Below are 27,022 nucleotides of genomic sequence, written 5' to 3'. Positions count from 1 at the left end.
TATTTATGGATGTCCACAGCAATAATAATAATAAAGAATATTCTACAGTGAGCTAATTTTTCTTTTTCATGTTGATTAAATGACTTCACTGTATACAGACAATCAGAAGCAGAACTCATTATCTGAGTCGTATCATTTGAATCACATTGAGCGCAAGGACGAGAAAGAGACAGAAAACGAGGAGCTTGGCTTTGTTAATTAATCTCAGAACTAATTCCCAGCTGTGAATTTCGTCCCGGCACACATGCTTGTAAATGATATGGCATATTTGTATTAGTGAATAATGCATGGGGTACAACAGGACTCCATCCGAACTGCTGACAACAAAATATTCATCTCCTCGCACCATCTCAAGGGTCTGATCCCTCTCTCTCCACAACAGCACCGCCCAAAACTAATGCAGCATTTATTTAGCGAAACACTTACAAATGTGGCTATTTTCTGAGGGAAATTGACAAAGCACAATTTGAATATATTTTGAACACAAGAACACTTCTCCTCATCTATATACAGGAAACAAACTCAAGCAGGACCGTGTTTGAGAGTGTTTGTGAGTAAATGTGAGTGCATGAAAGTGTGTGTTTAATTTTCATAAACTTCTCTGTTCTTAATGGGCTCTGGATGCTGTATTGCCATCTAGTGGTGTGAGCATCTACATGCATTGAGTCATTTGGGGCTTGTGTTCAGCCCAGAGTTGATTTAAGAAGCCTCTTCTCTTTCAGAGAAGCACATCTTTGGGAATCAAACATATATTTAACCAGCTGGTTGACTTCAAGCCTGCCAGTTTTCATACAAATGCTGGCAATAACATTGCTGTCTATCGGCTGCTCCAGCTCCTTATTTCACTTTTTTTTTGTGTTCATGAATTGCAAAAGATAGACAGGACAGACCTAAACAGATGTGGTTTACTTTCTGCATAAAATATATTGCCAAAATCAGACATATCAGGTGAGATTTATTCTATATCTCCCGTATTCGAACGTATTCTATAAACACTAAAAAGTAAGCAAAAAAAAAAAAACTTCCATATAGTAATTTTAAGTCTAAATGTTAACTATGTGGTGTGTGAACATGTCTAAATAATGACGTTTTTGAGACAGGCAGATAAAGCAGGTGTGTGTGTGTGTGTGTGTGTGTGTGTGTGTGTGTGTGTGTGTGTGTGTGTGTGTGTGTGTGTGTGTGTGGCCGTGTTGAGAGTGTATCAATGGGGTGTCCTGCATTAGTGTTGTAATTAGTCCGCGTCCCGCTGAAAGAGCCACAGTCCCCAGCCAGCACCACCATAACAACTAACACACACGGAGACAACAAACCTGCTCACAAAACACCACACGCTCTCCCATAATTCCCTTTGAGCATGCCACATGAGGAAGCATCTGAGAAGAGACATTGAGAGACACCGTAGGGGGACACAACTAGCCCACATCACATGCCAGCCAGTCACAAAACACAACAAACCTGAATATTCATGAATATGTAATCCATCTGAGAGGAGTTTAAAGACGCAAGCTGGGAACAATGAACAGAGATCTGCACTGAGCACTTCTCTGACCTGAGTTAAAGAGACAGTTCAGACAGAATTCTACATTTGTGTATTCATTGATGACTCACTCAATATATATACTGAGTTGTTGTTGTTTTTTTAGCTAGCAGAATCTTGACACTTTCTTCCATATAAGCTGCAAAAAAGGCAACGTAGTAGAATAAACACAGTCCATATGAGATACATAGTTTTTTTTTTTAATTTTACAGTTTTTACTTTCTATTCATTAAAGAATTTAAAAAAAAAATAAGAATAATACAGCATTTCACAATATAACTGTTTCTTTTCTAAACAAAATTGAGTGTATTTTGATCAAATAAATAAAGCCATGGTGAACTTCTTATAATTAAAATTTAAAAAATAGTAACTATTTTGCAGAAACTTTTGACTGCAGTGTATATTACAAACCATTATTAATATACATTTAAATAAGAATAAAATATACAAATTAAAATATGAATATTTAAGTATATTTCAATAGTAAATAATGAAATAGAAGAGAATGGAAAACAAAAATCTTCTGTGTAAAAACAGACTAGGAAAGAGAAATGAGTGAAGATGTGGGTGGGAAAAATGAAACATTCCAAGCCTAGACCAGAGGAATAATTCATGGAATTATTATAGCACTGCAGTGTCAAAAACTAGCTACAAATCACTTGTGATATCAATGTCTTATTAAAAAATAACAAGTTTTACAATATTTACAAATAGATAAAAATAGAGCATAATGGAAAATGTACATCCCGGTCAGCCAGGATTTTTAAAGAATAATAGATCACCGGCCGCTCCATTAACTGGTATCTTTCTCTCATTTCACATATCAGAGAAAAACACAAACAAACACAGTACAGCTTATATCTGAGGAGCCGAGAAACGTGAGACCTTGTAAAGGGTGAGAGCCACAGGACTGGCACATTATTTATTACACAACCCTGGTAAAGTGACGCTGGAGAAACTGACTCCTTCAGACGGCTTGTGTAGTGTCTGTCCTCCTCTCGCATTCTCTTTTTCCCTGTCTGTCCCTGTCTATTTCGCCCTCACTTGCTGTCTCTCTCATGTGTCTCTTCAGCTGTTCTAACACCTCCTGTCATCCCTCCGTTTCTCCCTTTCTTTCTCCAGGTGTCTCCTCCTCCTCCTCTACCCCTCCTTTCAATAATTCATTGGGTGTGAGGACTGTATGGCTGTCTCTCCTGACAAACCACATTTCCCTTTTCACAGGCGTCTTGCGGCTCTGCATCGAGTCATCATGTTGCGCATTAATCTGGTCAGAATGAGTCGCTCTAATAGATCCGGAGAAGGGAGTGGCAGGCTTTGTTCTAGTCTAGTGTTGATTGTCAGAGAGGGAGGGGTGGTCTCCCAGCAGCTCTTTGACCAGGGCCAGAGCCTGATCTCTAGCAGGCTTGTTGCATCTCTCCCCTGTGGAATGTCTCTCGCTTTTTTAATGTTCGTTCACATCATGAGCAGCCATCTGGCACATAGACATACACACACAGGGAGAGAGAAAGAGAGAGAGAGAGACAGACGGACAGACGGACAGACAGACAGACAGACAGACAGAAAGACAGACAGACAGACAGACAGACAGACAGACAGAAAGAAAGAAAGAAAGAAAGAAAGAAAGAAAGAAAGAAAGAAAGAAAGAAAAAGAGTGAACATTGAAAAAACGAATAAATATAAAGGGAGGAAAAATCTATTGAAGAGAGCAAGACAAATAACGAGGAAGGAAAAAGAAAAAAGAAGGAAATGCAAGAAATGTGAAATAGGGCAAAAAAGAAAGAATAATAAATTAAGGATGGATGGAAGAAAAGATGGAAGAAAAAAGATATGTAGCATAAAAAGAAAAAGAAAGGAAGAGAAAATAGGACAAAAAGAATAAAAGGGAGGAAGGAAGGAAGGAAGGAAGGAAGGAAGGAAGGAAGGATGGATGGAATAATAGAAATGGAACATTGGATGAAAAATCTGAAATTGCAAAGAAGGAAAATGGATGAAATAAGCCAGAGAAACAAGGAAGGAAATGAAAATAAAGGGATAAGGATGAAAGGAAACAAGGAAAGAAAGAGGGAAGGAAGGAAAAAAGGACAAAATGAAAGATTTATAGGAAGGAAGGAAGGAAGGGTGAAGCAGGGTGAAGAAAGAATAAGAAGGAAGTAAGGAGTGAAAACAGTAAGCCGTAGGAAATAAAATAAAAAAAGGAAAGGAAACCAGGAAAAATAAGAGAAAGAAAAAAGAAACAAAAGGTTGTAGATTGTGAAAGAGGGAAGGACAGAGAGAGGGAGAAAAAGAGAGAGAGCTTCAACACTGGGCCCTCTGTGTTGAGATCCTGGCACCGTCACACACACACACACACTGGCTCTGGCTGGATGTGAGAGCGATTGATATTGAATGAGAAGGTGAGAGGAGATCAGAGTGAGCTAGTGAAGCGTGTGCTGGGTCAGCCAGCTCTCACTTATCAATACACTGATAACTAAACATCAGTGACTCCACTCATCTCCAGCTAAACTCCTGCTCAAATATACTAGCTGTCTGCCAACATCTCAAGCTTGGCCTCCAGCCTGAGCACTTTCTCTCTCTCTTTCTCAGGCCTGGGATTTTTTTCCTCCTTAATAAACGGTCACTTTTTCACCTGCCAAAACTGTGCAAACCGTTGCATGTATTCTATTCTATTTATTTATTTATTTATTTTTTTTTTTACAAAAGTACAGTAAAACAGTAATATTGTTAAATATTACAGTTTAATATAACAGTCTTTATTTGAATATTTTTCATATTTCATTCGTATGATGCAAAGCTGAATTTTCAGCATCAGTACTCCAGTCTTCAGTGCCACATGATCTTACAGATATCATTCTAATATGCTGATTTTCTGCTTATTATCAATGTTGAAAACAGTTGTGCTGCTTCAGATTTTGCTTCATTTTTTTATGAATAGAATGTTCAAAAGAACAGCATTTATTTGAAATATAAACATTTGGTAACATTATAAATCTCTTTAGTCACTTTTGATCAACTGTATGCATCCTTGCTCAACACAAGTGTTCATTTCTTTTAAAAAATCTAAAATAAAATCTTACTGAGCCCAAACTTTTGTATATTCATGCACTCTGCAACAGTGTTTTCCAAACTCTATATATGAATCTATTCAGAAGCTTTTCAGATAGAGTCGCTATCAGAGAGAGAGAGAGGAAGAGGAGGGGGATTTATTTACCCAATAGAAAACATACCAGCCTACAACAGAAACCAGAGCACAGCTGAAATGCAAGAGCACAAGAAAAACGAGCACAATGCAATCAAATTTAGCAAATGTCCATTAGTGATTACCTACATTAGCACATACTTACTGAGGCTACTGCGCATGTATACAGCGCTGTGTGAAAATGCTGTTATGTGTACGTCTGTGGGTAATGACGCATGCAGGTGCAACCAACAGTATCACCACCATATTCAGCACACACCATCACTTGTTGAAGTCTTTGGAATAGTCATTATATAGTTATTATTAATAGTTATTTCTTTGGTGTATTTGTGTGGGAGCTGAGCTGTGTTCTAAAACCTAAGTGAGCTGCCTATTTATACATCATTTCTAAGAAGTGCACTGCAAACATGCACACTTCCAAAAAAGCATATTTGACTGAAGCTCAAATGAAGTTCAGGCAGACCACGGTGTGACAGCAAACATCAGCTGACGCTAAGCTGATTGTAACTGCTCCCACTAGAATTAAATGAGATATAGAAGTTAATCCGTACTCACAATTGCCTTAGTCTGACACACAGATATGCTCTTACCCTTCTCCATCCCCAACTCCTCCTTATACAGCCACATGATCACTTAAAGTCTTGTCCACAGAAGTTATCTATCAGCTAATCGTTGCTAAGTCTTGTACAGTCTCATTTACAGATCTGTATCACTTTTGCATGGAATTTTATATCTGCAGCATATAAAAAAATTATTGTAATTGCTATAGGCTTCGGGGTTTGCCTGTGGACAGCTCAGAATCCGAACCCTTCAGAGTAAAGCCTGCCGCAGAAATAATGTTCAGGACCTCTACAATAATCTTAATCAAACAGAATGGTCCTGACTGAACTAAAACAAATACAAACAAAAATAAACCATTATCAGTAACTGAAATAAAAGATAAAAAATCTCATCTGTAGCAACTAAGTTCAAACTGAAGCACTAAAATTACTAAAATAAAAAATAAAAATCTATATAGAAATGTTTTAAAAATGAATTAAGCACATAACAAAATTACAAAAATGAATTTGAAAACTGAAAACATAAAAATAAAAGAAAACTCAAAATATTTATAAATATCATTACTAAAAATAAATTCCATTGATTTAAAGTCCCCCCTGCTCAATCTAAAATCAGAGTTCTGAAGCAAAACCATTTGGGAAGCATGGAAATAAATCATGCCTTGGACGGCAGCTGACCATGTAGGTTAGCTCTCTAGGTTATGGAAGAGAGCTCTGGAGTATGTGAGAGAGAAAATTAAAGACAGAGAGAGACAAAGGAGAAAGTGTAAAAGCAAGAGAGGGAGGGATGAGGGAGAGACACACAGGAGAAGGCGCTGTGATGCTGTGATTCCCATTAAATACCACCTGCTCCGGCTCTATAAAGCAGCAATGTGTCACACTCACACACCGCCTCTGTCGCTCCACACACACACACACACACACACACACACACAGATGCCTGCTCTACTGCCTTCACTCTCCTGACACAGAGCAACACATCAACAAACATCCCTGCACTTTATCACAAAGCAAATAACATAAATCGAGAAGAATTCCTGACCCTCCTAACAACAGAAACCCACCTGCATTTGAGTGAATCTCACAAAACCTGTTAAGAACATGTCTGGATCAAAACGGAATAAGAAAAAATTATAATGTAATTAAAAATTATATTGCTTAATTGTCATTAAAATTCAAAATACGCTTTATTTTTTATATGCAAAAAACTTTTTGTATATATATTTTTGAATATATCTTTTTATATATCTATTTTTTTACATAAAGTAATATATATTTAATTAAATAAAATTATAATATATGCACACCTGTATTTATTATAATATTATTGATAATAAATATATAACTAACATTATAATAAATACATAATATATTTATTATAATATTAGTTATAATAGATAAATAACATTGTAATAAATCCATAATATATTATGTATATAAACATGGTATATCACTGTATTTATCCAAATATGGTTATTCCATTATGTTGTTATCATGGTCCTAACAGTAACAACATAATGCAATTCATTAACATAAAAAACCTATATTATAAATGTATTTTATGAAAATACATGCAAATAAATACATAACATTTAATTTATTACAAAATTTGAGCCATTAAAGCACACATGATCCGTTGAAAAGTTGAGAATCCTAAGAGCAAATTAAGTTGCATTTTACATGCTCTGACAGATCCTACAAACAGTTCACATGAAAAAAAAAACCTTTAAGACTGCATCTGGAAAAGCGAGACGATCAGATCTTTTGATTTCACATGCATAAAGACAGATAACAATGCCTCGTAAACCTCAGCACTCAAAGGTACAGCTTGAACAAACAAGCCAGTGAGAAAGGAGCACATCTGCAGGGCAGCAGCAGCACATGAGAACATGGAAGGTTTGGATGAGATGAGCTTTGATCAGCAAGCGCATTAGAGCATGTTAGATTAGACCAAGATCTATTCAGCATGTCAGTGTGCGCTAAAGGTGCTGTATACACACACACTGACACTTCCAGCGCATAAGCAGTTAACAAGCTAATGTCTGACTGACATGCAGCAAACAAAAGATGAGAAACTACATGGTAAATGGTAAATGGACTGCATTTATATAGCGCTTTCAACAGACCCATGGCCATCCAAAGCACTTTACAAATTGCCTCACATTCACCCGTTCACACAACTCATTCATACAGGTTAATTGGTTGAAAGTGCTAAAAACACATCAATGGTTGTTTTAAGAAAGGGAACAGGCAACATGGAGAATTGGGATTTCTTGTGACAGTCGGTCATATCTGATATAAATATCTCAAAGGTTATGTACAGACATGAATACTGCAGTATTGCTATAGAGATTTGATCACTTCAGTATCAATTATAGATTATCAATTATAATAAAACTAATAAATATAATAAATCAACTTTAATAATATACAAAAAAAATCTAAATTATAATATAAATTAATAAAACTAATTTTTCATTTAGTTAACATGGTTATTTAGGACCGTGTATACATATATTTCTAAAACATAACAATGCATGAAATAACTTATATAACTTAAATATATAATAAATAAATAAATAAATATACAATTTTATGCAAATTTTCCATGAAATCCATCCACTTTGCCTTATGGAGTCTGAAGTCTCACTGATAAATCATGTATTAATAAAAAAATAATCATTTTTTTTACTCAGAAATTACACATTGCATGCTAGCAACATAAAACATCTTAGTTTTTAAAACGTAACTTAATTTCTCAGAATGAAAATAAAAAATCAAGTCAAGTGTATTGAATTATGGGATACAGTACTCCATGCAGTGTGATTTGAGTGTATACTGCACATTTTGAGAGATGTAATAGGTCATACACATTTTATGTATACAGAAACTACATAATACACACAGCAAAAAGAAAGAGCAGAAATCTGGCTGATCTTTCCTCAGTTCTCTCTTACTGTAAGATATGACTAATGGTGGGGTCAGTGTGCCCAATGAGCGGGAAGATTAGTTCTGACCTTGAACATGACCTCCGCAGGTTTTGAGGGGAGAGGAAGGGGGAGGAGGAAGAGGGGGCCGCCGGCATGCCGTTATTGCTCTCGTCATTAGGCGTTGTTTCCAGTCTGAAGCCTGGGGGGGGGGGGGGGTTGTTGGGGGTGGTGTGGTTATTAATTTCATTTCTTTATGATTCACAATCTGCTCTTTTGAAATATGCCATATGCTCTGAGCAATTGGAGGATGACAAGTGTCGGGATCAGTCCGGTAAAGAAGCCTAAATGAGTCTGATTTACGGTCTCTGCCTCCCGGCAAATCTGGCTTTCTGCCTCCCTTCTTACGATAAACTCCCCCATTCCTGGCCCCGGCTCAGTCTACACGTGTACCCCTCTCCCAATCAATCCCACATAGAGGCCTGATAATGCGCCACAGGAGAACCCCACAATAAAAGCTGATAACCAACATGGAGACCCAGTACATATTTATTAGGGCAGGTGTGAATGCAATCAATACGGAGGAGCAAAATCAGTTTGTTTTAATCATGAACAAACATATTGACCTAACACAATAACATGCCACTTTATCTGGGACTAATAAAAATTCATGGACTGTAAACAGGGTGAGGTACTATCTCTGTTTTGCACTCCTTCTCTTTCCCTTTCACGTTTCTCTGAAATGAACTTTTACTGAAATGTATTCAAATGACTGAGTGAGTCTGGCTGTAGAACGTGTGACAGCAGGACAGAGATTGAAATGGAAGACAATCTAATCGCCGGCTCGCAGTATTGTAATATTCAGACATGGTTTCGCTAAATTGTTTTAAGAGAATCAAAAGTCAAGGCTCATTTGAAATATTACTGATAAATCTATAATTTAACATTCTGCATTATATGCTTCCAGTTTAAGATAAGAAAGAAAAAAATACAATTATAAATGATTTAAAAGACAATTTCTTATTTAAAGTGGCTAACAGTACAGGGACAGTCTCCCTGGAGCAAACTGAACAGGATGAAGCAGTCTGTCTACACTGAATGGCAAACAATGTGTACAATTTCAGCCAATCACACCATTAATAACTAAAAACTGCCGAACATCTCATGACATTCTTGTACAGTACTAACAAAACCTGTATGATTTTCTTTATTTTTTTTTAACACAAATACAATTTTTATTTTGCTTGACACAGTCTTTCTTATAATGCATAAATTGTGCTTGTTACCATATTCAGAGACTTCAGTATACAACTGTACTGAAATTTATGAATGATGCAACTCGTCATGATGAAACCACTGGATTTAATACTAGCATAAAATAAGATTATTTTAAGAGTTTCCAAATTTACCTGGATCATATTTTGAATATAATTTCAAGCTGTTATTTGTAACTTTTGCAGCTAGGTATGCTAGGACACAGTGTAAGAGTCTTTCCCAAGAGCACAATGGTGATCAGGTCATGAATTGCAATTTCTAGTGGTAAACCTACAACCTTTGGATTACCAACCCAGATGTTTAACCACTGAGACACCACATCCTATTTGACATTTCCACTAAATTTAGGAATAGTTCACCCACAAATTAAAATTCTTTCCTCATTTACTCACAATCATGATGTTCTAATTCTATGACTTACTTTCTTCTGCTGAACAGTTTTGCCCAGCATACAGTAATCTTTCTCATAAAATACTTTACAGCCTTTACAGGTTTTTATTTTTATTTTTTTTATTAAATAACAAATAAGCTGACAAAAAAGGAATGCAATGGTAACATAATAGATTACTTTCCATAAAAAGTATCTAATTAACGCAATTAGTTACTTTTTTATGGAGTAACACGTTATTGTAATGCATTACTTTTAAAAGAAACTTTCCCTAACACAGTCAAGAAGTACATTTGTGTTTCCCCATATTCAAAATTACAAACATCAACTTAATAAGAAATTAAATTGAATAATTAAAGAGATATAGTTGTCATTCAACATATTTTGATGTGAGCTTTAGCTGAGGTTTAACTTTTTTTAGTTTTTCTGTTTCTAAGCAATCAGAAGACTTTGCAGTCCTTACTTTTATGGACTACATACAACACTGGAAAAAAAACTGGTATAGAAACCTTTTTCACTCATTTTTCATCACAAAGAAATGTCAAGTAGCACTGAATTAAACATGAAATTGAAATTACATTTTCTTTGTAAGTATGACTTTTTCTTATTTACAACCTCAAAAATATATTTTAGAGTGTACTTTCATAATATTTGTCATTTTTGGAGCTTGAAAGCCCTGGTTCCTATTACGAAAAATAGCAAAATATCTTCTTTTGTGCTGCATTGAAGAAAGGGTCTATAATCAATTCTGAAATGAAACTATTCCTTTAATTTGTTGCCTTTTCTATAGCAACTTCCTGTTGTGCATGTCTATCACAGATCCAATATGCTAGCACGTATTAAGTCAGAGTCAAATGTAGTTGGCAACTTTAAATGCACAAAACCCCATTTACCTTATACAGGTGATGCTGCTGTTCCTCTGACATCATCAGATCATGGCTGTCCGTCACTATGGATTCCATGTCCATCAGCCAATCCCAGAGCTCCTGGTACTCCGTCTCAAACTCTGACAGGCTGAAGGAAAAAAAGAAAAATGAGACAGGCAGAAAGAAGTTCACAGCTTCTCCAGCTCAGGTGAGGTCTGGAGAGACGGTGTACGGACATATTTTGCCGAGTGAATATTTGACAAGCGGAGGTAATTACACTAGCCTGTTAGCGGGCAGTGCGACATGGGTATGTGAAGAGTGAAAAGAGTCGGCAAGCACGGGGGATCTTTAACATGCGCTCTGAGTGACTGCTCGTGAGGCAGTACGTCTTAATTAAACATGACTTCACCTCCCTCTTGCTCAATGCTTCCGTCAGCTCAACGGTGAAGCCCATTCAATATTTTTAACAGCACTGGGATGATTTTATGTGCATACATTTACACTATAGCTGCACACTCATAACAGAACATCACCACACGCCCACAAACAAACATATTAGCGTCTGAGCTTTGCTTAGATTTGCATCTCAGCAGGAGGGGCGCATGTTTAGAAACATTAGTTGGAAAATTGTTTGGAATTCGCACTGCTTTTAAACGCTTTGACAGTTATGTCAAACTAGCACCATCTCGCTTTCTCAAGTGGTCCTGTTGTCCCTGAAGAAGAAAAACTATGAATGAGATTACACAAATAACGATCAAAAAAGGATGCAAGAGAAAAATCAACCTTCCCTTTTTATTTCAATTCAGTGCAGACACAAAAGAAACTGGAATGCGCTATTGAATGCTAGCACGTAGGAAATTTCAACAAGGATAGAGCTGCGAATTAGCATTTCCAAGCAGGCGCTGATTAAACAAAACGACATTGGGGAGTACGTGAACATTTGAGCCGTGTTTGTACGCAAGACATTGATCAGAACAAAACGGCAAAGACAGCAAATTAGAACCAGCCAGACGTGTGCAGCGGAAGTGTGAAGACTCCCTCAGGCACTGCGTTTCTTCGACTGATATTAAAACTCAATATGCTGTTTGTGAGTTAAACAGCATCTTTCTGTATTCTTGCATACCGTATTGTTTTCTGTACTCGTTTTTCCCCTCGCTAACATAAATCTAAATGCTTGTAAAACAAGCTCTCGGGGCATCCAAACAACATTAACGACGAATAACGAAAAACAAGTAGGAGAAAAAAATTTAAGATCCATTTAGCAAACGTGCATCAGGGGATATTGTTCTGTCAGCATCATTTTCTCCTGCTCGCTTTGGTTTGTGAGCAGACCAATTGTACATGCTTTTATATAATTCAATAAGTCAATTCACAATATCATTTGTCTGTTGTTTTTCCACAGTAATAATGATAATAATAATAATAATTTGATAATTCCTCTGAATGACAGGTAACAAATCATGGTTTGATGGCTGGTTTAAATCTGGTTAAAAAAAAAAAAGTTCAACATGCCTAAATTATTTATACATTTACAATATTAATTTCAGTTAAAATTCTACTTCAAACTAAAAATATGTCAACACAGAGAAGAAAACTCATTAAGGCACTTTATGTTCTGTTTAAACAAAAAAATATTTCTTATACCTTTCTATGCTTTTCTGAAACTTGAAAGGTTTTGTGAGATTCATCCACCTGTTCATCAGATCTCGCACATGGAGTGGGTTTGTCGACAAACATTAGCCGTTAGCCAGTTGACACAGGCTCCTCCAAGTCAGCGTTGCACTGACACTCCTGTGAGACAGAAATTGATGCCTCTCCATCTTTATTTCTTTTCAAATCCGTTTAATGTCACCGTGCCCCCCACTCAGCACCGCGCCACCTTTCCAAGAGGAGGGAAGGTGGTCTAATTCATCACTGTTCACCCTGAGCCTCACCGGGGAAAGGTTGGCTTGCTGTATTGACACCCCTCACATCTCATTCGAAGTGACAGTTTTATAGAAAGAGCTCTTTAATTTATGGTGCTAATCCCTGGTGCCTAATGCGGGGACTTAACATCTCCTTTTCACCGCTGCCTGTTGTGTTTCCCTCATCTCTTCTCTCCTGGAGAGGGCTTTTGATTCCTGAATGGCAGGCGTCCCGTTTCCATCAGGTGTGAGGGGATGCTGGGAGCCACGGTGGTGGGCGTCAGCCCTTGATGAGGCCGGCAAGCTGGAGAGAGGCACCGGAGGCCATCGAATTCGACAGCGCCTCCCTTAAGACATAATTCCATGAAAAAGGTAAGGGCCAAAGAGTCAAAACAATGAATCCTTGAGCAGGCAGCTCATCATTAAAATTCAAAGGATCATTATGGGGTTTTTTTTTACTGCAAAATAAATCATTACGACGAGAAGCTTAAAAGGATTAAAACGATGTTTGATTCAAAGCCAAGCCAAGGAGTCTGATCCGGACTCTATGGTTAACATTCAGGACTTCACTGGGCCAGGAGAGAGAGAGGGGAGGATAGAGAACTAATGGACCACCAAAAAATAGGATTAGTTATTTTAGGAAAATAAAAAAAGATCATTCAAGTCTGTAACTAATCACATGCGGAACCATTAAGTAGCTTTATAGAAAGGTTACTTCAAGTCCCTTGATCAACAGTATTGATCAAACAGCAAGATACAAAATATAAAATATCCTCCAGGAAATTATTGGCTTTCTAAGTCGGCATCATAATTCGTATGGAAGCCCTTAAGTGAAGGATTAGAAATGCTCTACACAACAACTCCACGTATCATACAAATAAGGCATTTCATACCAAGCACATGGAAGACATTAAATTAATGTCATGATGAAATATTCACTAAATTTGAAGGTCAAAATACTGAAGCATTAGACTACATTTTTACCTGCTCCCAGTGATGAATGACACTCTAGTATTAATATACATTTTATTGATTCTTTTCAGTACTTAATGTATTTATGATCAACATGTCTTTCACTTTGCCCATTTTTCACTGAATTATTCACTGTGCATTCTTGGATTGCATTCCCTATAATGGACAGATGTGATGCTGCCCTCCAATATGACCAAAAATGGGTTTCCAAATGAAGCTGCTCATCAGGTTTGCTGCAGTCACATTTCTCATCGTACCTGTTAGACTTGGACATCAGGGTGAAGTCGACGCTTCTGCTGTTGGAGCGGTACTGTTGACTTTTAAGTTTCACTCTCATCTGATCCAGAACATCTTTCTGTGCCTCTCGATGGCTCTGCTGGACCTCCACCTGCTGACACCAAAAACAAACAGAGAGAAAGAATCAGAATAGATATGATCTCAACAACCTCAATTACCACAGTGTCATTGATCCAACTCCAAGAACTATTAAAAAACAATAAACTATAAGAACTTGCAAAGCTATTAAACTAATTCAGACTTCTAGCATTTAGCTGAATCAATACAGCAGCAATAAAGAGTGGCGCTTGAAACTGGCATCGTTCCATTTCAGAAAATAGTGTGTTGGTTTTCAGCAGTGATTAGGAAGCACTTGTACATGCTTTTCAAATCAAATGGAAAAAATATGTATTTCTACTCTGTGCTTGAGAAAATTGGCTACATTGGCTTGACGGAGATCAGTTATTGTGCAAAATATGAGGCGATGAATGAGCAAGCCAATAAAATCTCCAACAGACGGCTTTGATTTTTTGCTCATTTCTCAACACTTTATGAAGCGCGCTGGCTTCACATTCTCCACCGAGCGCCCGGCGCCTGCTTGGCAGATGCCTCTGGAAAGGTCAGACGATTCCATGAATGTAAACTGCGTCTCAATCAAAGCTACCCTTGATAATAAACAAGAAAATCAACAGAAAGATGTGTCGCTTTTTCATTCCATTTATTGCGCAGGCATCAAATGCTGGGACTCGGGCGCTTTGCTCATTAGGGAGGAATGAAATGAACCTAACTAGGAGCTCTAGAAAATTAGCGGCGCGAGCGCACAAAATTCTCCTCTCCCTCCTCGGAGGAATTTGCTTTCATTTGCCTTCATTTTTGATTCACTTGGCTGGTTCGCCCGACACCACGTCAGGATCCTAATTACTCAATCCCACCGGAGCTTACACACACAATAATAACCAATGCCCACCTCCGACAAAAGCAATTTCTCCAAGCCACCTTGAACCCAAGGATGGCTCGGCCCAGCACGCCACTTCGGTTTTGAGCCGAGGACACTGTCATGATAGAGATTCTCCTCTCTTGTGGCTTGAATGGCTGGTTGTGGGTAAAATGCATTTGCATTGATCTCGCAGAATTACCCATCTGTATTAAAAACACAGAGCTGAAATGCATTTGAAATCTATAAAGGCATATGCATCTGAGCTGCTGCAAGATGCGGCTCCCATGGGTGAATACGAAAAACATCAATATCAATCACATAAACCGACATTCATCAACAGGCTATTGATGAGCGTTTGTCTCATCGTTTCATAATGTACACAGAGCCCATTCCCACGATGCATTCACTGTCTTAGATAAAGGCTAAGCTTACAAAATCTCAAGGCAGACAATGTCAACCAAAGAAAAACACATGTAAGCCCCTTACTTAAAACCAAAGCTTTGTTTAATTAATTTTTCCAATAGAACAACAGCCATGGCAAACACCACTAAAAAAGCTCTCTTTTTAACTGCCTAATACCAAAGAGATATAATAATGAGAACAAAAAAAAATAATAAACCGTAAAATATTAAAGGTCTGTCAGACAAAGCGTGAACAGACCTGACTGATTTTCCTTCGTAAGCTAAACAGGACTGCTAAAAATCTGCAGATTGTGATTAAAAAACATGCACTGGAGGAAAACAATCACAGACATGATCGTCCTTGAGCTTTGAGGCACATGTGTTTCACATCGAACAGGAGGGTGAAATTCATCGGGATCAAATATAATCCAAACAGAATTGAGTCACGCTCTTCTGTTGCTTCATGTGCAATGAAAAAGGATAGAGAGAGGGAGAGACGGATGGGAAGACGATTCATGTGGCAGCAGTGCAAACAGGACAGAGTTTCATTGAAAACAGCTGGGGAATGAAGAGAAAAATGTGACTCTAGCGTGCAGTACAAGAAAAAAAAAAACAGGTGAACTGCTGGACAGGGGCCAATGGATACCTCCTAAATTCGACATTTAAGCTATGTGACTAAACACAGGGGTCGCTCATTTCTTTATCGTCTGCTCTGAATGCAAGGAGCGCTGTGGCGAGATTGAAAACGGTGGGAAGTCTCCCGCCACCCCGGCCCCCCCAGCGACCGGTGTTCAAAACAACCAGAACATACATCGGCCTGTTTGAAATGTCTCCCATCAGGTCTGTCCTGATGTACAGAGGCAGCATCGGAGGCGAGCAGCGCACACGCAGGCATGCTCGGAAGATAAATTCAGTCGGGAGTTGTGTGGGGTCGAGACGGCAGCTGTAAATGGCCGAGGGTTCTATCAAAGCAGCTCATAAATTTACAAAACTCCACACGCATCTGGAAAAAGCTGTCGTACTGTGTAAAAAAGAAAAGAAAAGAACACCCAATTCCAATTGTCAATGTATTTATTTCGAGTGTTTTCACCTTCACAAGCAGGAAAAACAATGTTCTTCTATTCCTGATGGCTGGCTTCTTCTCTGCATCTTACTCCTCGGAAAAGTTACGAGAGGAGATTATTTTTCAGGAGAGCGGGCCTCTGAGGAGCTGTAGGAGGCATGAAACTCATTTGGAAACTATTACTTTCAAATCACTAGTCATAAAGGCTAGATTTAATGTGTGGTGGGGTCTTCCCACATGAATCACGTAACTATATATGTGTAGCTCAAAATAATGACGATTATTACAGTGTTGTCAGACAGAAGTTGCTCTCATTTGTTCACGCTTATCTGTCTATTGCAGCTAACGACCACATTCATTTGCAGTTGTTTGACTGCTTGGTCAAATAAATTGGATTATGTATGCACTAAAACACATCGGGTCATATTTCTATGACTATCTATACTGTCACCAGAACAAATGCCACTGTAGGTGCAAGATGAATTGGTTGGGCTTTATCAAAAGAGCACTTGGCAACATGCAAAATGTGTTGCATAATTAAATTAAGATTCCTGAAGTTACACTCTTCTAGATACAAACTACCTTTAAGGTAAGTAAAATCCCATTCATTTTCTCCTTTGAGAATCTGAGAGAAATTGAGGCTGTTAAGTCATGTTGTATTCCTCTGTGGAAGCAAGTTAAAAAAAAAATGTTTAAAAGTCAAACTCCTGGTGCACTAAAGTCGTTACACAGAAATAGAGACAAAAGTGGTCTGCAGATTTCTCACCACCATGAAGCAATGCAAATAATCATGCCTGAGTGCATTTTATATTTCTGAATATTTTACCAAAAAGTAAGTTTTTTTATATACTTAAAAGTTTGGGGTCAGTAAGACCTGTATCGTTTTAAAAAAGAAGACTTTTATGTTCAATAAGACTGCATTTATTTAATCAAAAATACAAAACAATCAATCAACTCTTTTATTTTTGAATTTATTTCAAACATTTATTTCTGTGATGGTTAAGCTGAATTTTCAACATCATTACTCATCAGGTACTATATATATACTATATATATATTAGAACATGTTGGTTTAGTTCAGTGGCTTAGAACTCTTATTGAAGAATATTTTGAAATGCCAAAGGAGAAAATAAATGGGAAAAATACTTCTGAGATCAAGAGAGCTGGAAAAGTGGGTGGTCGCTGTTGTGTGTCATTCAAATACAGCTCCAATACTCAAATGGAGAGGAAAAAAGTTTTTTCAAGGTTGCATTTCATATCTGAAATCAGCAACAAACCAAACAGATACTTTAACTGGAATTACCCTAAAACTAGCACAAAAAAAGGTGATGCCTCTAACAAAGGCGACTGGCTCTTTTACCTGGAAGGCGGACCTTCCATTCATTTCATTCCATTTCCACTTCACTCCTTCATCTTTGTATGAGTGGACCGTCTCCTCTGTTCGCCCCGCTAGACATGCCAGATGTCAGTGTTGCTCAAGCTGCTGAAAATGAATGATTTCTGGTAGCATTAAATCTCTGTATGTGTGAACGGCACTGTGTACTGTCTCTGTTAAATGTCAAATATCTTCTAATGCACCATCATTTTTTAAGACAGCATTTTAATGATCTATTTTTTAAAAAGCCCTCACTCTAAATTTAATTGATGAGGTCAGAATAAATTTTTAATTGGTAATAAGGGATGACTTACATTTAGCTTAAAGCAAAACAACTCTTTTGACCTTGACATGGAAGTGAGCTTTTGTCCCCGCAAAACGCATCAGGCCTTTACCTGCATATGCTGCCGCCCCTTTAAGAAACATCTTTGAAAGCTTTAGCTCCTGCAACATTTATCAGGGCGTGAAATTAGCAATTGCTAGAAGCCAAATTGCTACTTCTTATTTAATGTTGTTGCTGAAAGGTGGCATTTAATCGCTGATCCTTGCTTCCATGAAGTCTAAGCACCCCGAGACACAGGCAGGAAAAGGCGCGGGGGTCTGAAACAATGTTCATGTTATGGATTAGTCAGGCAGGGGGTCGTATTGATCGGGTGATCATTTTCAATCTAATAGAGACCATCTATGCTTTAATATGGTCTTGCTTTGCTTTAGCTTTGTCATGCATGCCAAGCAATCACACCAGGTGTGTGTCAAGAATGTCAAAGTTGATTCTGCCATCATGGATGGGTGAAGGGAAACATCTGGGTCATTATACAGAAACATTTTTGTGTCCCTCTGTACAGTATGTGCGTTATTGTAGCCATTTTTTATCAGCAAAATCTCTTTGCATTATGTAGCAACATTTTAAATAAGTGGCAAGAGATCATTTATTAAAAGATTTTAAAAGATGTAAAATATATTAAAAGATATAACAGGCATACATTTTATTGGATATATTAAACATTATAAAACTAATAAGCGTTAAAAATGAAAACAAAAGGCATATATTTACTGCTATTAAAAGTCATTGTAAATGAGCTACTATTGACTGAATTTCTCTCTATTAAATCTTAAATGGATGCCAAGCCAGTGTATTTTATTATTTAAATGATCATGTGTTTAACTGATTTCTTTTTATATCACTATTAATTTAAGTAAAAAATGAAAATTAAATTTTATTTTCAATAATTTTTTTCGTCTTTTTTACTTGTGTGTTCATATATATATATATACAACAGTTAATTCTGGTTCTCCAATCTGATTGGCTGAGAACTGTGAGATGTACTGGTATGTACTGGTATCGCTACAGGAACACCCTTTCACCGTCTGTATCACTCTGCTTCCCATATTTCTCACAGCCAGTGTCATGGTGAACGCCCAAATCCACTAAAATGTAAAAATAATACTGTTTTTGTGTGACAAATGTAGTTTTAAGAGTTTTTAAGCCAAGAAAATACTTCATTATGCAGTCAATAAAGATAGCTTCTATTTGAAAATTGGCTTTGACACTTTCTGAGATGAGCTCCAGGGCATCAGCGGTTGTTCAGCACTTATGAACCTACCGAGAGCAGCCTCACCTTAGCCAGATCTTCTGACATTAGCTGCTGGCTCTGATGTCTCTATAGTGGATAAACATGAGATATCATTCATTTTAGGTCATTCTGATGGGCAGTCTTTGGTTTCATTAATCTATTATTTGTTCTATATTGTTTTATATATATTCGTTTATTATATATACAGTACTTGATTGTGACTCAAGAGTTTATTTGTGTTCAAATACATTTCAGGGTATGCAAACATGTATTAAAAATCTGTACATTTGAATTCAAATTGAATTATTTATACTTTAACACATTAATCAGAGTTGGAAAAGGCAGCCGTTTCGTGGAATGACCCATCTAACAGACTGAGCATCACAGATTACACATGCTCACAAACATGACTTTAATCATAAAATGCCAATCCTTTCTGCAAATGCAGCTCTCGGATGAAAGCAGAAGAGAAGAAAACAGTGAGCATTTGGTTTGACTACTTCAGTGCGACCTGCTTCAAAAATCCCCTGACTTCAATTCCTTGCCGCTTTTCAACAAAGCGAGACGGCATGCATCAACCGGCTTAGATGAAGATATTTTGAAAACTGAGCCAAGCGCTTCAGGCAGGTGTTACATGAGAATCCATCAATACAGGTAATTAACATTAGCCACCATCTTAATTAACATGCAAACTAATTAGGAAATAATTAAGTAACATACAAAAAAATCTGATCTTCATTTGGAATCGAAATGAGACCGTATCGCGGCTACCTTGACATGGTTTCTTTTGAGGTTTGGGAAGCAGAAATTTTTTCTTTTTCGTTATTTTTTTGGTGAGAGTTCGAGATGAAAGCAAATTGTTTGTCAAAGTGGATTGTGGTCAAATGAAACTATAAACCACCAGTAGATCAGACTGATATCTAGAGTATAGACTGAGCTCTGCTGCCCTCTCTGAGCTGAACAGACTGAAGTCAAACACTGTGTCCGTGTATTAAAGCACAAAGACACATCAGTCATCAGAACCACTGCCTGCAGGCCTGGTAACTGGCATACTGCTGGAAAATATTGCAATAATATTTCATATTACTGTTGTTTTTTAAATAAACAGAGCCTTGGTTAGCATAATATACTTCTTTTAAAAATATTATATATATATATATATATATATATATATATATATATATATATATATATATATATATATATATATCCTTTATGTTTGACATGTTCGTTTCCATACAGTATTCTATAAGTGTATGTAAATGTATGACAAATAATTTATTGCACAGATAATACACAGATAATTCCTTACAGTTCAAAAAATGATGTATTTAACAATCAGGAATTATTAATCTTTTTTTACATAGTTTCAGCTAAAATTGTAAAACGGATAAATACTATAAAAAAGAAATATGCTATAAAAAGTGTACATTTTAGAAAGGTACATACTATAAAAATATAAATTTGAAAAAATAAATATGTTATTCAAATATATTATAAAATAATAACAAAATATATTTTATATACTACATTAGCCATCTTACTTATGAAAATCAAATGGCATTTTTTTAAAGAAAATTTTCAAAAACATAAACCATTAATATTTCACATTGATTTTTCAAATTATAAAACAGATGTAACATCATTTGTTTGCTGATGGCACTAGGTTTGTTATTATCAGTACAGTCTGGGGTTAATAAAAATGGCCAGTATGTTTTCCTAATAAACAGTCAATAGGCGGGTTTCCATCCAAAGTTGCGAATTTAATTTACTGTATGCGCAAAATTGGTATATTGCACAAAAACAAGCAGCATTTCCATCCAACTAGTCAAAGAGAACAAAATTGTCACTTCCTGATAAACTGGCAATATGCATCACTAAGAAAAGTAGGAGAAGCTACTGAATATAATAATTTTCCTACTTGCACCTCAGAATGAGCAGACGAAACACAATGGAGGTGGATGCTGTTGTTTGGGAACGCAGTCGTTTAACAGTTAAATGAGGCAATTAAACAGAAATACTTTGATGACTACTTTGACTTTGCTCTGGCATTTCAAAATAACCATATAACAATGAGATCGTTCTGCTGGTTGTCAGGATTTACCGTCCATAGCGCAAAGTCACATTACTTTTTTGATGCGCTTGGAGGTATTTTTTATTTATTCTTCTGCAAAATGCACTTCCATCTCCCATTATTTGCATTAATCCTTTTTCGCACAAGTCAAAAACCACCTCAAGCGAGCGTAAAAACGTTTTTGCGAATTAACGCATTTTTATTCGAAATGCAGCATTTCCATCACTCGATTCCGGTGCGATATTTTAAAATGTGCATAAAAGCAGGGTGATGGAAACCCAGCTATTGGTAGTTTTGGCAGAAAGTTAGATCTGGACCTTGATGATAGACTATGAGACTATGATTGGATCATAATGTTGTTCCATGAACAAAAAGGCATGTTGATCCAGGAACATGTTGTGCTTCACATTGTGCCACAGTGGTTAAAATCAACTCCAAACGTCACCATTAAGTCAGTACCCAACAATTAGACTTTGATCAGAATGGGATTGAGAATGTCTTAATACATCTGTCATCTGTACGACTGAGTGTCCTTGGCAGACTGATTCTAATACTCGCCAGCCATTTTCCAATAACGACATATGTGCAGGGCATTTGTTGTTGGAACGACTGTCGCGAACAATAAAAGCCACAGAGTCGGGTAACGGAGTCAGAAAATATCACATGAAGTAAGTGCTTTTAAATGCTCTTCTTGGCAATCACAGAAGGAAATTGATTTTAGTAATAAGACAAAGAAAGCAATTGCAGAGATCGATGCATAAAGCTGAGCGTAATGTACAGAGCCAAGTTTACTATTTCATTAACAGTAGGACAAAAACTCCAGAAAGCATTCGTTATGACAAATGCCCCACACCATTATATGCACATTTCAGGTAAGTGCTGCGGGCCAAGTTAAATTCCATTTCTCTGCCCCATTGTATCTCTATTTATTATATGTTGTATTTGTTCCAGATGGTGAAGGAAGGACTGCTGAGAGACTATTGTTCCTCCGGCCCCAGAGAACTGGGTCTGAAATAAACTCCATCACACAAATCCCAGTGCCGCCTCCACACGCTAAAAGCTTCTGCATCCAAACATACACACACACACACACACACACACAGTGACCGATTCACACTCCTTTAAAGCTACAGCTCGACAGACATACAACATGCTACAGCTCAGTGTCTACTTTACGTCTCTGACTTGCAGAAATAAAAGTGTTTTATTGCCGATTGTGCCCCAAATGACCACAATCGAGAATCGTTAGCTTATCAAGTGATTTTCAACAAAGACGTTTCCTGTAATCCAAATTTCAGAGGTTAAATGATGCTATATACACATTTGTTCTGGAAGTCTTTAACTACTGTATCAACAGAGAGGACTGTTTATTAACATCATGGAATGTAGAAACTTTCTCTTATGTTTATCACTGCATACTATCAACTATGTACATCTTCCTGAGTGATGCCGTTTTTTTTTGGGATATAGATGGAAATTTCTGACTTTCAAAGAGAGAATTACACGTTACTCAAATTATACTATCATAAAATTAACAGTAGTAACCACAAAGTCTTCCTAAAAATACCAAAGAATCTATATATCCATATACCGATATTAACAAGTATTATATTGACATAAAATATGAAAAGTTTTATTATTTTGTATTTATTTCTAAAACATAATACCAAGCCTATAATTGCCTACTTAGCCTAATTAGCGCTCAAGTACAGGCAGAAAGCTTGCCACAGCGCTTCAGCAGATGTAATGATTATGAATGTGTCAGTGAAAAACAGTAAGGAGGATATATTAACATTTTAATAATTAATTGATAAACTAGTGCTTTCTTTGTTTTTGGTTTAAGAGATGGAGTCGGTGACACTGACTCGTCATCTCTGCAGAAGTGATGCGCCTGTGTGCATGTCTCACGCGGATTGCATAATCTGAGAATATTTGTTTTCCATTTGATTTGGTTCATTTGAAAGTACACATTTCGCTAGATATATTTTTAATGTCTGTAAGGCTAAAATAAACTTAAGTTTCGTGCTCAAGTTCACAGAGACAGACAGCAGAAAGCGCATCCTCTTTGCTTTCATTATTTTACAAAAGTGCAAACGTGTTATTGTGAGTGCACACAAATAGACGTAGAGTCTTTACAGATTCGAAAGATTTATTATTCTTATCTGTATTCTTATCAGTTTTCAGTATTTTAAGAGCAAGGGAGCATACCTGTGCCTTCATCTGTCCTGCAGTGAAACACTACTGTTCAGCTTCCACACTCCTCACACACACTTAAACAGTGCACATTTATCTGGGTTAACATTCATTTGAGTGGCCATGTTAAGTTGCTAATATTTTTCAGATGATAAGCCATATTTGAGGTCGATGAATGATAGGCGAGCGTTTGGATGTCCTCCCCGATGTAACTAGCCTATAAAACCACATACACCAGCAGTTATGATATGTTAGTCACAGACTGCATGACTTCACCTGTGGATATTTATTTATTTATCTTTTCTGCGAATAAGCGACTAATAAAATGTTGGTCGACCGAGCCTCTTCTGGTCGACTAATGGTTAGTCGACTATTCGGGGGCAGCCATAAAAAAAATATTTTATATATAAATATGACATTTTTCTTAAATATACATGTATGTGTGTGTATTATATTATGTAAACACAAACTTTTATTTTGTATTTGATTACTTGCTTGATTGCACACACACACACACACACACCACGGACATGTCCACCGTGCACCAGTAAACCCGGCATGCTCTGCTAACCCCGATTTTCATTGTTTTTCATGAGGGTGGAGCAGAAGGTACGAGTCAAGCAGCGTGCTGACGGACACAGAGGGGTTAATACAGTGGGGAGAATCTGAGGTTGAGTTCTGGCAGCTGCTAAATGACTCTGACACCTCACCAGCCTTCTCTTTCCAACCAGTAAGCCAACTTCAAAGTTGCTGTCAGGTAGATGACCTTGTATTTCATTAACTGATAATTAAATGGATTTATTCCACTAACGGTTTTAATTAAAATGCTAGAAATATTGATTACCCCAATCATCTCTTCTCCCCCCAGATGAAAAAAAGGTTGGAGAACTGTTTATTTAGCGAGGAGAGAGAATTAAATTAGATCGAATCTCTCAGAGACTTGAATAAGGCTTCTTTCCTTTACTGCTCGCCAAGCAGAAAAAAAGAGCCTTCACTTTTTTGATGTTTGATGTATTTATTTTGAAATCCATTTTCGCTTACCTTAATATTTAATTAAAATATTATTTCAAAATATAATTAAATCTTCCAGTTTAATACGAAGGGTAGAGTGTCTATCAAATACTGGAGGCTGCCAGTGAGTGTTGAGATGTTCGTCCCGCTGCGCGCGAGGTAAAAAGAGCGTAGTTACAAACACCAGTCACATGAAATGAGTTCTAGTTCATCCGGAGCGATGGGGCGGAACCGTGCTACTGTTCTAATGCATTTTGGCTGTTGTCCCGAAGCCTCTGTCATCAGAGCTCAAAGATATTGCAGATACTGCCGCTACAGGGTCCCCTCGGCTGCTGATGGACAAACTAATTATGCATGAAATCAAATATGATTTGTTGAAGAGGTTCATAAAAACTATATATATATATATATTTTATAATGGTGCCCTGACACCTCAAGTCTTTAGCAGTGTCTGCTAATGCAGTACAAGGACGCCGGGACTTATGGGTAATAGGATCAAATCATCAGGACAAGTGAGAGTTTTGATGTTTGAACAAAAATGATTTGACATGATCTATGATTTCAAAAGATGCAAGGAATAATTTGCCTAGAAATTATGTTGTTTCAAACCTATATGACTTATAATTTTTTATTTAATAATATTCATGCTTGAATACTTGGTTATTTTAATATAATTGAGATACAATGTTTTATTAATATTTTCAATAACTTTTTTTATATCTTCTGTTTTCATTATATATTTTTTTTGTTTTTTTGTCCATTAAATTTTATTTTTTAAAATATGTCTTTATAGTTTTCATACATTTTTATTTAAGTTTTAGTTATGTAGTGCATCAACAAACTAAATAAAAATGAGAAAATTAGCTATAAATACAATAAAACAATAAATTATATATATATATATATATATATATATATATATAGTATTTTATAAAATAATACAAATACAGTTAACCAATGACAAAATCTTAATATTTCTATTGTTCTAACAAAGAATCAAATTAGCTTTCGGACCACAACTCTCCTATATGAAATATGAAAACAAGACAGATTAGACATGCTCACCTGTTTACTTCATGGGTAGCATGAAAATGCTAACAAGTTGGGGGGAAATTAGCAGTAATCAATGTTTTGGTTGCAATTTAAAGTCAACTGTGTGATAGATAGAAAGTGTTTTTGTGGATGCTGTATGCATGCATTTGGTGGATGCTGTATGCATAAACAGATGTAGAAAGCTGACAACAGAGGAAAAGAGGAAAGAAAGAGACTGTAAAAGAGTTACAAAGACAGAAAAGTGACTGTGGAACCAGACAACTAGTGAGACTATCATGAATGGCAATGAATTGGAGTGCCAAACCCTAGATAACCTACTACAAAGCATGGAATATTTTGTATTTTTTCCTGAATTTGTATTTTAATACTCCATTTCCTTTCTGAAGAACAAAAACATCACTATTATTTCATCAAAAAATAATCACAGCTGTGCATAACTCACTGACTGCATACTATTTCTCACACTATAAAAAAAAGAATAAGCATACACTATGCATCGAGCTAGTAATCCAAGCTCATGTAAAATTTATGACAGTAAATAAATTTAGAATGGTCCAAAATATGAATAATTAACTTTCTTTTTAACAAACAATCCTGAAAACAATTTCATAACTTGCACAAAAATCTTGCACACGACTTGCACTTATATTCTGTAAGTTCCTGCAAAAACCTGTAATCAAAGCCCAGAAATGAGCTCCCAGTCTGCAGCACCCTGACTCACTCCACAGGAGATCTCTCTCTATCACACGGGCACACTGTCACATGTGATATGTGTTTATCAGCCCAGCTAGTGTACATGCAACCTGCCGGGCAGAGCAATTACAAAATCATCTGTCTGATTGGAAAGGGGAGACAAGAAGTACACTAAAATAACTATCTACATAAGAATCACTAAATCGCTTAATATTGCAGATTCAAACAAATCCCTGATGCTAGTATTGATTATGATTCCTGATCAAATGTGGACAGAGTTTGATTCTGAAATGCACAATTTCTAGCACCACTTTTATACACACATATAGTCTTCACCTAACTATCATTTTATCATCAAAATGTAAAGAATTTATTAAAAATGAAAAACATACTCATATTCAAACCTGCTCCTAGTGATTCACTGCCTTATTACATCTTATCGGCTGTGAAACAGAGGGAGAAACCTGGAAACCTCGGCTCTGGAAGATCACAGAATTCCGACACACACATCAGCAACAGAATTCCCGGGGGACAGCCTGCACCGCAGCACGGTTTAAAATAAAGGTACGGAGCAGCTCTGATGCACAGGCCTTCACCAAGCCCTTCCCGGTGTTTACTTACATTTATGTCCAAGGACACTATAGCACAGAGTTACAATATCACAGCTGGAGCATAAATCAAAAGTAATCCTGCAGACAAGCCACTCTGTGTTTGGAGAAAGCCCAGCATTTGTAACTGCCACAATGC

The 27,022-nt window shown here is 36.8% G+C and overlaps 1 protein-coding gene across 2 annotated transcripts in view; it reads right to left on the bottom strand.

Moving 5' to 3' along the window:
* Window positions 1-27,022, bottom strand: part of LOC132111333 (A-kinase anchor protein 6-like) — a 117,218-nt gene that overhangs the window by 37,108 nt on the left and 53,088 nt on the right. The window contains exons 8-9 of one of the 2 annotated variants that reach the window (XM_059518540.1): window positions 13,883-14,016; window positions 10,777-10,897 (exon numbers count right to left, since the gene is read on the bottom strand). In XM_059518540.1, coding sequence (XP_059374523.1) covers window positions 10,777-10,897; window positions 13,883-14,016 — 255 coding nt within the window. The remainder of the gene's footprint in view (window positions 1-10,776; window positions 10,898-13,882; window positions 14,017-27,022) is intronic. The other variant, XM_059518542.1, reaches the window with a different exon arrangement.

This window comes from Carassius carassius, chromosome 31 (genome assembly GCF_963082965.1).
Source record: "Carassius carassius chromosome 31, fCarCar2.1, whole genome shotgun sequence".
Classification (NCBI taxonomy): domain Eukaryota; kingdom Metazoa; phylum Chordata; class Actinopteri; order Cypriniformes; family Cyprinidae; genus Carassius; species Carassius carassius.
Note: the sequence above shows the minus strand (reverse complement) of the source record. Positions and strands in the feature narration are given on the sequence as shown.